The 13,650-nt window shown below is 46.3% G+C and overlaps 4 protein-coding genes across 4 annotated transcripts; 3 read left to right on the top strand and 1 right to left on the bottom strand.

Annotated features, from left to right (window-relative positions):
* Positions 1-380: 380 nt before the first annotated feature.
* Positions 381-1,313, top strand: VC83_02579 (uncharacterized protein; the record flags this gene model as incomplete). The annotated part of the gene is made up of 3 exons (XM_024466238.1): positions 381-744; positions 797-1,064; positions 1,112-1,313. The coding sequence occupies 3 exons, from the start codon at positions 381-383 to the stop codon at positions 1,311-1,313; spliced, it is 834 nt and encodes a 277-aa protein (XP_024326404.1).
* A 182-nt stretch (positions 1,314-1,495) lies between these two features.
* Positions 1,496-3,009, top strand: VC83_02580 (uncharacterized protein; the record flags this gene model as incomplete). The annotated part of the gene is made up of 2 exons (XM_024466239.1): positions 1,496-1,562; positions 2,204-3,009. The coding sequence occupies 2 exons, from the start codon at positions 1,496-1,498 to the stop codon at positions 3,007-3,009; spliced, it is 873 nt and encodes a 290-aa protein (XP_024326280.1).
* A 3,262-nt stretch (positions 3,010-6,271) lies between these two features.
* Positions 6,272-6,637, bottom strand: VC83_02581 (uncharacterized protein; the record flags this gene model as incomplete). The annotated part of the gene is made up of 1 exon (XM_024466240.1): positions 6,272-6,637. One exon carries the CDS (start codon positions 6,635-6,637, stop codon positions 6,272-6,274), a length of 366 nt encoding a protein of 121 aa, XP_024326281.1.
* A 2,293-nt stretch (positions 6,638-8,930) lies between these two features.
* Positions 8,931-10,129, top strand: VC83_02582 (uncharacterized protein; the record flags this gene model as incomplete). The annotated part of the gene is made up of 1 exon (XM_024466241.1): positions 8,931-10,129. The coding sequence occupies one exon, from the start codon at positions 8,931-8,933 to the stop codon at positions 9,357-9,359; it is 429 nt and encodes a 142-aa protein (XP_024326278.1). The 3' UTR covers positions 9,360-10,129.
* Positions 10,130-13,650: the final 3,521 nt, after the last annotated feature.

The following is a 13,650-nucleotide window of genomic DNA, read 5'->3' on the forward strand; positions in this document are numbered from 1 at the left end:
TCGGTTTTGTCGGGAAGCATGATTTTATAACCGACCTGAACCTTGAAAGAGTAAGGGTCTATCGGAGAAGATTCAGTGGACATCTGGTAAGGGGTAACCATCCAGTGGACCTCTGTGAGGGATAATCGGGACCAGCCGATGGACCATCCCTCTAGGTGGTCCCTATGCCATGAAAAGTGGGGCGCTTCTGTTATTACCTAGTAAGGGCAACTCTCGTCCTCCTCATCTCAACGGCTCTCAGCTGTCGTTCGCACGACCTTCGACACTTGCTATGGCGGATGAAGCATCTAACCAGCGCCGCAAGCGATGCCTTGCCGATGAGAGCGCCGACCAGTCGCCTACTTCATAGTACAAGGAACAGGCCGGAGAGGGACCAAAGAATGAGCCCGAAGAAGGCAGCAGAAATCGTTGAAACCCTGGTGGAAGCATTAAACAAAAGGAAAAGGCAGAGGCTAAACAAAGTTGGGAGTTCGAGGTCTCCGGAGTGGTACAAGGCTATGGTGAAAGAGTTAAATGCTAAGCCTTCCGACCCAGTCGCTACGGATAAGAGCGATATTGAGCAAAAGCTTCGGTCAGGATCCTCCATTCTGGTACTGGAGAGCACACCGAGCAGGCGGAGTCATTGCCGGGCTCTGCTATGTCTTCGACAGAAGCTGACTGGCATCATAAATATCGAGTCCGATTATCGTTTCAACCTCAAGGATTTGACAGGGACACGGGCCGGCGATTTAACCCACCATCTTCGTAAGTCGCACTGAAGTCACTTCTCAGGAAGCAGAACTTAACCAGACATAAGAGCCGAATCGATTTTACCATATAAATTGTCTTGAACACATCCTCAGTCCCCAGAGCCTCCTCGAACCTAAGCATATTGTGATGGAGGGAGGAACAACTATATGCAACACGCAGGGACCGCTGGTCTCAAAGACGACACGCTTCCACCCGATGGTTGAAGACTGGTTCACCTATAGTGGCTGCATCTTTGACATCAAAGAGTATAGCATTGGAGCAAAGCATATGCGGCTTGGGAGCGGGAAGACTCCAAGCGAGAATGGAAACACTGGGTAAGCTGCAGGGATCGAGAATGCACCTGTGAACCTAGGACCGAAAGACCACAGGAAGCCAATTATTTCTCTCCCGAGCGTACGCCACGTTTGTTGAGTGGGGTGCTTGCAGCCGTAGCCGGGGTGCAACAAATCGACCTCTTACCAGAAACTTTTCTGTCTACAGTCAGGGAGCAGACATTGAGGAGCACGAGCTCGGAGCCAGTTTGCTATGTGGAGATAGATGCGGAAACTACCACAACGGCGTAGAGGTTACCAAAGCTGACATTGCTTCATGTGATGACGTCTGATAATAGGTTATCCTTCAATGACGAGAACGACTCCTCTAACTTTCGGAGCCTTAAAGGTGACCAATGTACCGTATGTAAGGACCGTCAGGCTTAATCAATCTCCTCAGAAACATAGACCACCAAACTTCCAACTAAGCAAACATGTCAGATGATACTGCTCTAGACCTCGCTGTTTTCTATCGCCATGACGATGTCCTCAAACTCCTCGGTGACTTGCCGATATCAGCACCACCACCCACAGATGACGAATCATACAACTCTGATGAAGAGGATGAACATTAGAGAGATTTAGCCAGCGTACTTGACCTAAATTCATGCCCTATAATAGTTAGCTGATAAATACAAGGCTTGACATCCTACTCATTGCCTATTAGGGATTAGTGGATAGATTAGTAATAAAATGAAGCTCTGAAACTGGGCAGTCTGTAATCGTGATCTTTGTATATAAACTATATTAAATGACTACAAGACGGCAACAGCTCTCTTGGGTACCGCCTATGGCTGGTCCCTCCTATCCAAAGCGCACTCGAAACCTCTCAAAGCGAGCGAAGGAGGCCAACCAGGGACTTCGAAAGGCAGATCCTGCCCCAACCCCCATACCAGACTCCTTCCCAGAGCCCTCACCGACCCCAGCGACCCCAGCGACCCCAGCGACCATTACTCTTATTTCGGATCCTCCCAGCCCTCTGAAACCCACAGCCACAAAGGGCTTGCCTAAGCCCTCGAATCCTACAACTCGAACTTGACTGTCGGATGAGGAACAACTGCTGCTCATCCGACTCTGTAACCAGAACGCATTAGCCTGGCGTTCTGGTGACGGTGTTTCATTTTGGAAAGCTATTACAGCAGCCTTCGAAAAGGAGACCGGCAAAACACACAGCAATGTCCACCGAATTGTCAAACTCCGGATCGATCGCCGGCGACAAGCCCTTAAAGAGGAGAAAACTGGGACTACGGAGGGCCCAGAGTCTGAAGCTTCTGTCCAAGAGGACGCCTGGATTGCGGTCTTAGATGAAGAGAATAGAGTCGCCCAAGACCGCAAAGACCGGGCGGCAGGACAACAAGCAGAGAGTTCTGCTTCACAGGCAGATCGTGAGAGCCTGCTTCTAGTATACTCACAGAAGCGGGCTCCAAAGCCAATTGAGCCTCGCTCTCAGGCTTTTGCTTTAGCAGCTTATGAGACGTCTCAATTGGATAGCGATGGCGAAGGCTTTACCGTCGCTGAGGTTAATTCGCAGGGCGGTGGAACTAGCGAGCCAGATGCAGGCTCTTTGCCTCTGACGTCCACAACCATCTCCCGGGGCCGGTCACGGGGGCGGGGCTCCCGCTCTGTCTCTCGGAAACGTCCTCGAACGGACAGGTATTCTGGTGCAATTGAAGGCTCGAATGAGCCTTCAATTGAAGCCTCGTTGGCTAAGATGGCGGAAGCACTAGCGGACCAGGCCAAGGAAGGCAGTTTCGGGTGGCCAACGACTGGGGCCACTACAGAGGACATTGAGGCTCGGCTTACACAATTCGAGCACTCAATTCAGGACCTAAAGGAAGAGCAGTTAGCGAAGCTAGCAGGCATTGAGAAAGGGCAATCAGCAATGCTCACGATGCTTCAGAACATCGCTCAAAAAGGGGGGGTTCTTACCTGTAATGATAGTAGTTAGTTATCATAGTTTAAATATGCCTCTACTGATGGTGGAGGCACTAAGAATCTACCTGATATCGAATTGCCATGCATGCATGTATGACAATTCGAAAGTAATACAGCAACAGCGAAGTGCGCTGCCACTGGTTGTAAGCCAGCCTTTAGTCCCTTACTAAAGGCTGTATAAGTCCAGAGCTGTTGAGTCTGTCCGAAGGCATTCTCAACTGCAATCCGGGCCTTTGATAGGCCCTTGTTGAAGCTCTGCTGAGCTGCTGGCAAGTAATGCCGACCGCGGGGATGTGTGTATGGAGACATGATTCCATACACACAATTATAGGCAGGGTCGCCATAGAGGTATTGTACCTCCCGCCCTGCCATGATAGTTCGGAGGGCAGTCTGGCAGCCAGACTGCTTCCACATTGTCCAGTCGTTAGTAGGGCCGAAGAAGGGTCCAATTAACGAAGACACTAGTCCATCAGGCGTTACAATAGCCTGGAAGTTCTGGCCATGCTGACGCTTGTGGCCAGAATAAGCCCGCCTTTGGGCTTCGTTGGATTCACTAGGGTGGCAGAATCCCCTAAAGGTTCCATCAACGAAGCCCCAGATCCGGGGGCAGTGGCTGATAGCTTCAACAGCTTCAGCATAAACCTGCATCCGGTCATACGTGAGCTGAGGATGCCATTGCAAGAGTCCTTTAAACTCCTGCACCAAATGCCCAACGACATCATTAAAGATGGTTGATAGCCATGCTGGAGACCGCCCAAAGAGCTCTGAGCACCTTGACCACCTGCCAGGGTATGCAAGGCGGGCAAGGACAACACAGAGAGCAGTCTCTGGGTCAGTATTAAGTCGCCGCCTCCATGGTATAGCATGGATGCGAAGGAGTGTTGCAAGGCGACAGATCTCCTCTATAGAGAACCTGTATATGTCAGTAATAGATTCATTCAAACGGATAGACTTACCTAAATGTATGAAGTACAGCCCTTGGGCGGTCCTGTCCCCATATAAAGAGGCTCCATTGAAAACGGTGATACTCATAAGGGGCTCGAAAAGCCTGTTGCCTGAGCCTTCGGCGCCTTTGTTGAAGCCTACGATTTCTTAGACCAATCATAGCAGTAGCTACTGCTACTGCTATAAGCCTATTTTGCTTCATATATGCCATAAGGGGTGTCACAGGCGAGAGAGGCACAGTTATCATGAGAATCATTACGATTTTCTATTTCCTATTCCGACATACGGCAGACTATGGGCAGGCTAATACAAATTAGGCACTAGTTTTTACAGGGGCCCTTGGACATGCATAGGTCAAGTCATTCTTGCTAAATCTCTCTATTGGGAGGAGATCAAAACACTGTCACACAAGGGCTCTACTATCAGGGCCGAGGATGATGGACTCGAGTCTGGACAAGGCAGAAATTCACAGTGAGGTTCGAAGCGAAAGACAAGCGCTTTGAGCTAGGGCGAATGAATTTTGCCCGATCAGTGAGCCCATTGAGATTTGACGCCCTCCACAATTATGCGCGCGACAGCGGCAATTTTCAATGGACTGGCAAATTTAGATACATCATACATAGTACAGATATTGCCGCCTTAACCGCTCATGTGACAACGCCCGACCCATCAAACAAACTGACGACTTGGAACATTTAAAGGTGGCCAAATCATCGTGTGTAAAGTTCTTCGAAGATCTTGAAGTAATGAAAACGCTTTATCGGAATTAACCACTAACTGCGATGATAGTCGTTCAAGATACAGAAAGGAGGTCCAAGGTCAGAGTACCCCTATAGACAAATTATGTCATAACTTAACCAATCTTGTGGGTAACTAAGGAGCGATGATGTGTAATGAATCATAGAGGGTTGTAGAAGCTTTTGGAGCCATTGTTCATGTTCCTAGGCCTCTAGTTGATAGAGATATGTCATGTGTAGTATTAGCCCAGTAACTAAGGAGTGATGTCATGTAATGAATCATAGAGGGTTGTAGAGATATGCTATGTGGTCATATCGGCCCAGTAACTAAGGAGCAATGACGTGTAATGAATCATAGAGGGTTGTAGCAATTGTTGAGTAGTATTGCTTTTGTTGTTGGTGTGATAAGCCAAAATATGTATAGTGACTTGTAGGTTTGAGGAGGAGATTTCTAAGTTTGCTCTTGAGTTTGATAGCAAACTGAGTGCAACGAATGTCAGTATGACAGTTCTCTAAAGCATTGGAGATGCTACCTTGAAGGGGCAAACTATCCTATCACTATTTACAGTGACCATTCAAATCTCTTGACCTTTACAACCACTAAACAGCTCAATAGACGACAAGCAAGGTGGTCTGAACAACTAGGAGGTTTTGACTTTGTTATAAAACATGTCTCAGGGGCTAAGAATCAAAGAGCAGATCTCCTCTCAAAAAGACATGACTACCAAGATTCTGCTAAAACTAGCAATACAAAGGCTCTGCTAGACTCTACAAAGCTTATAGCAGCATCTTTAAGCAACCCTCGTACTACAGAGGACTTAGGGGTAAACTTATCCCCTCAAGACCAAGTTGCCCCCATTACCTCTTCTCAGGAACCAGAGACCTTTAAAGACTATACACCCTCAGCAACACTTCTTAAAGCATTTAAAGATGCTTACAACCATGATCCCTTTGCTAAAAATACTTTGGAATACCTCCAGAAGAAAGGTTCCTCTCTTGAGAAAGTTGGACTACAAAATTTCTCAAAAAATCAGCAAGGACTTCTCTTATTCAAGAGCTATATCTATGTCCCAAGGGAAAAATGATTACAGCTACACCTCCTACGGCAGTTCCATGATGCTCCAGCTGCAGGGCACTTTGGCTTTGCAAAAACTTATGAACTTCTAACAAGAAAGTTCTACTGGCCTAGTCTAAGGACTACTCTTCAAGACTATATATCTTCTTGCACTACTTGCAACTTAAACAAACCTACACGGCAAAAGCCTTACGGCCTCTTGCAGCCTCTACCTATACCAGAATGCCCATGGGACTCCATATCCATTGACTTTATAGTCAAGTTGACTCCTTCTATCCCAAAAGGGGGTGCTACCCCTTATGACTCTATCCTTGTGGTAGTAGAAAGGCTCACAAAAATGGCACACTTTGAGCCTTGCAATGAGACTATCACAGCTTCTGAACTTGCGTGGCTATTCCTCAAGGTGGTCTTTAAATATCATGGAATTCCTGGACACTGGATCTCAGATAGGGGAGCAGTTTTCACTTCAAACTTTTTTAAGGAGTTCTCTAAACTCTTAAACATGGAACAACGCTTTTCTACAGCTTATCACCCTCAAACAGATGGCCAGACAGAGAGAGAAATATAATGTTTGAGACCTCGTTCATGGAGAATCCTCCGATAATGGTGGCGCTTTTATCATAGCCTCTAATGGTCTCGTCACTTGCAACGTTAATGGCGGAGCCAGTATCTATTGTGCCCTTGACGATGATGACGCGACTGCCATAGGCTGCGGCATTGGACTTGAAGTCGGCCAAGTTGGTGACGGTTATAGCTGTGGCAGTCCCACCTCCAGTTGTGCCGCCTTTGACGGTAGCATAACCGTTGACTCCAGTATCGTCAGGGCATGTTACCGCAAGGGCTACTCCCAAGAGGGAGTAACAGAATAGCAAGTTGGCTTTCATAGTTACTGTTTCGACTGAGAACCAGATAAAGATTAGAAGGAGAAGGACTTGTGAGCCGTTAAGACATGCAGCATCCTCTTCTTCTTATAAATTTTGGGCGTGCGGAGACGGAAATGAAAAAATTGCACCCTCCCTTTTTGGCAATGAGATATCACATAGTTATAGCATTTTTACCCGGTTTAGAACATCATGCCGCGTTTTGTGTTTTTGGATAATAGAACAAGTAAAGTAGAACCATCTCATTTATTAACAATTAATCAAAAGTATGGCTGAATTCCAAGTATTCCCACCTCTACGCATCAGAATACGGCGCATCCTGCACCCACCAACCGCAATCCGTCTGCACAAGCAGAGGAGGAGAAGATAGGCACATCAGTTTGTGCCTATTTAAGGTAAATATCTTTAAACAAGAAATATGGGAAAATCCATGCCACCACTACCTGGATTTGCCGTATTTAATTACCAAGTACCGTCGTCTCCGTCAAGCCATGGACCCTTTGGGTGCTAGACCAACCCTGCATGTTAGAATTCGGAGGTGGTCCAGCTCCAATACTCCATTGTTCCAGAATCCGGTGCCAATACTCCTGAATTCGAAATCCGGCTAAACTCAATCCAGAACATTAGAGTTCCGTCACTGTGAATTTAAGGTTCCTAAATATAGTAGGGATGTATGGTGCTACCCTGCGGATAGGTCCGGCCCTTAATATATAGTGTATATTGTACTCTGACAGGTGTTGTTCGTACCGGAGCTGGACTGGTACGAGAGCCACTAGTAAAAAGAGGGCAAACAGGGTGCGATTAAATCACAACTCCATAGAACACAGACTTTGGACGTCAAGATATACATATCTAACTCATCCTTGTTTACATACTTCGTGAGTTACTACCTTGGACACATCATCCCCGCCTTTAAAGCTTGGATAGTAATTCAACTGGCCCATAGACAACCTGTAGGCGCGAATTGTCGGTGTCTTAGGCGGCTGGAACTTATCACTTCTACCAGAACGGAACAGGAAGCCTCACAGTAAAGACAGTATATAGAATAAATAGATCAATTGAATTACCACACTATCTAACGGGGCAACGCATTGTATCTGTAGGCCTCGGAGTCACCCTTAATACCCTAACGATCTAAGGGCCAGAGTTCAGGCAGTGACTGAACTGGTGGCTAAATACTCAGCTGAACCCAAAAGCCAATCGGGGAGCCGTTAGGCGTCATTGATATTCCGCGTGAGATGCAGAGGATAAGACCTGTGATAAGACCATGGTTGCCTTGTGTCTAACAAGGATCTGGCCGGGCTTCTGGACCACTGAAAACCCGGTATAATTTGGGGATTATGTTCCTCCGGGGCAACAATCACCGAATCCAAGAGCGCAGCCCCCTTTCCTCTCAACACTATGTAGTTCAGAAGATTGTTAATTGATGACTGGCATCAAAATCAAGAACTACAGCGAACCCCATCTGAGCACACAAACAAGCAGGCCAACTCTCAACAAACAAATCTTCCAAATCTATCTACCAACAAGATGCACTTCTCATTCACAACTCTTGTGCTCGCATTCCTTACCTTGACAGTCATCGCAATTCCTACACCTATCGAAATGGCTGCCCGTGACGCCGATGGGCTGGTCAAACGTGACTGCTGGCTCGGCAACGGTTCGAATGTGTGTTCGCACTGTATCTCTCTGCAGAGCGCGAGTTGCCCATTTTTTGGCGGATCTACTTGCGCTGCTGGTGCCAGTAAGTTATCTCTGGATTTTATAATACGAGGATAAAGGTTAACGATGGGTGTACAGAGTCGGCTTGTGAATATGGTGGGTGTGCTGTTAAATGCTGCTGTATGGTTGAGAAATGCTATTGAGGCTATTGTGGCTGTAGTGAAAGGTTCTTCTAGGAGCAAGACAAAGAGATCGGGGGCTGTAACAAGAGAGGTGCAGAAGCAAGATTGCCTAGAGACATCCTGTCCTGTCATTACATTAAACAAAAGGTCTTTTTATATACGCAATTCAACGTTCACGCTCACACGGACTCTGTTTATCGAGGTGATTGAACGTCAAGGTATAGTTTACAAGTCATACTTATGGGAATTATGCCAAGATCGTTTAATGATATTCCGTAGAGGTTATAATATCGATCTAGTAAATGCCCATCTCGCTCATGTAGCTCCTTCCAAAATATACATAATTCGGATGCTGCAGACCCAGCCTATTTGGTCTTCTGTTCTGGACAATCAACGCTGTAAGTCCAACCCGCTAACAAAGCTCAGAACGCCGTAGCTGCAAAACCTCGATCATGATACATGTCCACGTCGTCATTCGTTTCGTTTCTGCGTATTACCATCGCCGTCAACATCCAAAAATTCCTCTCAATCAGATCCCCCAACTAGCAATCAACCCCACAATAACCACCACCCCCATCCCCCACCTCCCAACTGCTATTCCAGCAGCCACACCAGCCCCTGGATCACCAACAGCAAACCCCGTCTGGCTGGGCGTTGTCGTAGCCACCCCCAGCCCATTCGCCGTGCCGGCCCCAGCAGCCGTACACGTTGCCGCTGTTCCCGGACATGCCTCCCTACTCAGAGATGAACAGATTTTTGTCGCACTCTCAATCCCCACACTCACGCCCGTCCCTCCCGCAACCGTTATCCCACCCCCTGGTCCCGCAACTGTGACACCAAATCCTCCTCCCCCACCCCCAAGCCGCTGCGTGCACTGCTGATAGTACCCTGCGCATGACTCATATGCTGCCTCACACTGCGCCTTATCACCAAAGTTTGTTCCCGAGGCGAAGATGATCGGAAAGGGATATAATGTGTTTGGGACGTAGCCCGTTGCTGGGGCCGCAGTTTGCGTTTGTGTCGGGGCGGAGGTTATAGGGCCTGTATGCAATGTGATCGGAGAGGGCGCGATGGGGATTATGCCGGTGCAGTAGGAGCCGAGGGGGCAGCAGGCGATGTTGCCGGCGTTGTCGAGGGCGCACACGGATGAGGCGGCGCAGCAGTTCGAGGCGGAGTTGGGAGCGGAGAGGCTGGCACAGGGTATGTATTCTGCGGGGCAGCTTTGGCGCTTTATGAGGGAGTCAGAGGTGGTGGTGGAGAGGTATGCGGCAGAGAAGGAGGAGGCGCGGAAGTGAGAGGCGCTCGTTGAAAGAGGGGCGAGGAGGAGTGCCGAGAGTGCGGGTATTAGCGTTCGCAGACGCATGGCGGCGCCGCCTATGAAGTTGATGTGTGTTTATTTCGATGTTTTTGTCAAATTGTATTTGATTTACGTTCATAGGGTTTCGGTCGGCTTGACTTGTAGCTGTGCGGGTACAACGCTGGTCCCTGATTAGTACGTTCGCCTTTGTTTACACAAATGGCGGGTAGATATGGTGTTTGGTGACTTGGTACTTCGCGATAGTAACGCAAAACAATCAGAGCAGAATAACTTTAATTGTATTTTGAGGTGTGGATTTCTTGCGGGCAAAGTTTTGTAGTAGGAGTTCTTGAGTCTGGCAATCATGGGTTTCGTCCCAGCTCCGGCCCAACGTTATGTTGGCTACCATGGCAACCAATCTGATCTCGCCAAGACATGCCTAATGCTAAACTAGTCATTACAGAACTTTAGGAAACCATACATGTCAGCTGTAGGATCTAAGGAAAAAGTCAAGGCTGCCACAGTTACACCAACCCTAGCTACACCAACTCTAGCTACGCTAATGCCTTCTTTGGTTTTCCCACCTAAGGATGAAGACATGCCTAATGCTAAACTAGTCATTACAGAACTTTAGGAAACCATACGTGTCAAGTTGCCTAACACCTACTCCGGCAACCTCAAGGAACTTTGAAGTGTGTAAGGACACAGGGCACCCAGCTCACAGTAATAGCATATGAGAGTGCGAGTCGGAGGCTAAACGGATGCTATCCTATAGGTCTACTATGAAGGATACAAAAAAGATGATGGGGAACCCCGTCAGTCGATTTTCTCAAGTATCCAAAACCCATCCGACTCGGTTCCGACTCAGTTAGGCCACCCAAATGATCACACGTGACCCCGCGGCTACCCGGAGTCTACTCCCTAGAATGAGAGACGAGAAGGCATCCTTACACTACCCCCCTCCTTGTCATACTGACATTCGTTGCACTCAGTTTGCTATCAAACTCAAGAGCAAACTTGGAAATCTCCTCCTCAAACCTACAAGTCACCATACATATCTTGGCTTATCACACCAACAACAGAAGCAATACTACTCAACGATTGCTGCAAACTCTTCTACTACATCTGTTTATGCTACATACATCACGGCATATCATTTGGACACTCATTGAACAAGTTATTAAGAAAATCTCCTCCTTAAGGGGGTGGGCCAATACTACCACATGGCATATCTCTACCAACTAGAGGCCTAGGAACATGAACGATAGCTCTAGAAGCTTCTACAACCCTCTATGATTCATTACACGTCATCGCTCCTTAGTTACCCACAAGATTGGTTAAGTTATGACATAATTTGTCTATAGGTACTCTGACCTTGGACCTCCTTTTCACTTCCTATAGGCTAGGAACCCAAGAGATGGTTCTATGGAATTCTCTTACATTCACTACATGATTAGCAAGCTAGTTGTGGGTTGCACTTGATTTCTAATACATTTACCAAGCCTGGTTAGTCATGGAAAGTCATGGAAAATGAGAGAACTACACTCCTTTGGCATAAATAGGATTGCCCTTTCCTTAAGAAAGGGCAAGCAGGCAATACAGTAAATCGACTATCACATACTTCCACGTCTTTTACAAGCTTCCAAGCATTCATCTTGTTATTCTCTGTTTTTGAAAAGTCAGTGAGGTGCTAACCTCTGACTTACCCCTGAGTTCTCAGACTCAACATTTGTTGCAACTTGTCTAAACCACTTCACCACATCATACACCTGATTGCTGCGTTGTGGAATAGTCTAAGCTACAACCCTTTGGCTCTGTTTCCTAAGACAGTGTGTTGTCTTAGTAAATTCATCCCTTCCTTGGGTGGCTAGATTCTCATATCTGGTGCACCCACCATTACATCTTAGTAAAATCATCCCTTCCTTGGGTGGCTAGATTCTCACATCAGGTGCACCCACCATTACATTGTGGTTGTTAAGTTGGTCAGGTCTGCTGAGTTGGTCAGGTCTGCTAAGTTGGTCGGTGTTACGATGGTCATAGAGGTCATGATGCCAGTCCAGGAAAAGTAATCTAGATTGAATCTAAAGAGAGAAGAAGAAGAAGAAGGAAGGAAGATGAGGCTATTCCTCATAACATACAGTTGTCTGCTTCCTTGGTGGCTAAGGCTACACCCGTAATCCCCATAACAACCGTAATAACCGTAATAACCGTAACAACCATAACAACTGTAACAAGCTGTGACAAGCTGTGAGCTGTAATCATAACAGTCGGGACAGCTAGGTCACTCGGGTTTGCTGCTAAGCCGGTTGGTTTGATGGGGTCTGCCAAGCCGCTAGTTAGCCGAGTCTATTAGCTGAGTCCTGAAGCTCAGGAGCTTAGGAGCTTAGGGGGCAGAGCTTAGGAAGTAGGCTTCACTTGGTTTATTAACCACCACATCTACCCAACTCACCTAGAAGACCCGACACCTATTTGAGCGCACGTCCTCTACAACCTCACGTAATATGCGATGGCTAGGAGTGTAGCCATTTGCTGTAAGCTCCTTAATCCACTTTAAGAGGGTCTGCTCTTGATTTTTTGAGAAGTTGCTGTTGTTGCCATGCCTCTTTCTGTAAGGGCCGTCGCCTAATGACACGGTCTAAGACAGTATCTGGCCTAAGATGTAAGGCCTTTGCAGTAGCATATGAGGATTTGTATATACTAGATTGAACTCTAATAACTGCTTGAGCTAATAGATTTTCACGTTCTTGAGCTTTTAAGCTGGTTTTGCGCACCATATTAATGATAGGTTAATATGCCACGACCTACGTTAATAGCTTAATGTAGTTGACAAGCGAGTTACCTACACAAGCTCACTGCTGATTATTCCTTAGCTTTGTACTTTTGACTTTTTAACTCAAATAACTTTTTTTTTAAACATGACAACTTCGTACGAAGAACGAAGAATGATTCTTGCACGTTAGGTGCTTTAATCAAACCCAAAATTAAGTGTAACTTGTGTTGCGCGAATCTACCATCTTCCTTGTACAACATTAAGAGATCAACACACTAGAAAACCTACATGATATACAACTTTAGTTAAGTCTAGAAAATTGACAATATTAGAAGAAGTTGTTATCAAAATATTCTTAAGTTAGATTCATAAGCATTTCCTCCTCGATGTAGTGCTGTTAAAGATATGGCAAATCGATTGCTTACTAAATGCAATGGCAGACGCGTTAGAAAGAAGTAGACTTCTAACTTCGTATGATGACAACCACAACTCTATACTCATTTTAATCGAAAGATCGACTATTAGCAAGTTCAATGCGAAGATCCTAACGCATATAATGCGTGGTTTCAACTCGTACAAAACAAGATTCACAAATATGGGATTCACAAGGAGGACTAGACTGGCCACGGTCCGGTCCGGTCCGGTCTTTTAATGTTGAGTGAGGACTGTTTTACGGTCCAGTCTTTTTTTTTAGGACTGGACCGTGAGACAAAAAGACCGGACTGATAACATTCTAGTCTTTTTTTTAGAGTGTAGACTGTTTGCTAAAGTTGAGGTCCCTTTAAAAGACCGGACTGATAATAGTCCAGTCTTTTTTTAGAGTGTGGACTGTTTGCGAAAATTGAGGACTGTTTAAAAGACTAGACCGTTCGGTCTTTCCTAAGAACAGTCCGGTCCAGTCCAGTCTTTTACATTATAAGTGGGGGCCACCACATGTCATCACATGATATGTTATTAGGAATAGCTTTAAGTGCAATCGAATATTAATAACGTTACTATTAAGTGTTACTGTACATGCATTTTGAGGTATAAGTTGAAAATAGTATAACTATAATAGTTCCATTTACACACTGTTAAATAATTACACGTGATTATATTTACACGT

The sequence above is a fragment of the Pseudogymnoascus destructans genome (genome assembly GCF_001641265.1).
Source record: "Pseudogymnoascus destructans isolate 20631-21 unplaced genomic scaffold scaffold_5, whole genome shotgun sequence".
NCBI classification, from domain to species: Eukaryota; Fungi; Ascomycota; class Leotiomycetes; order Thelebolales; family Thelebolaceae; genus Pseudogymnoascus; species Pseudogymnoascus destructans.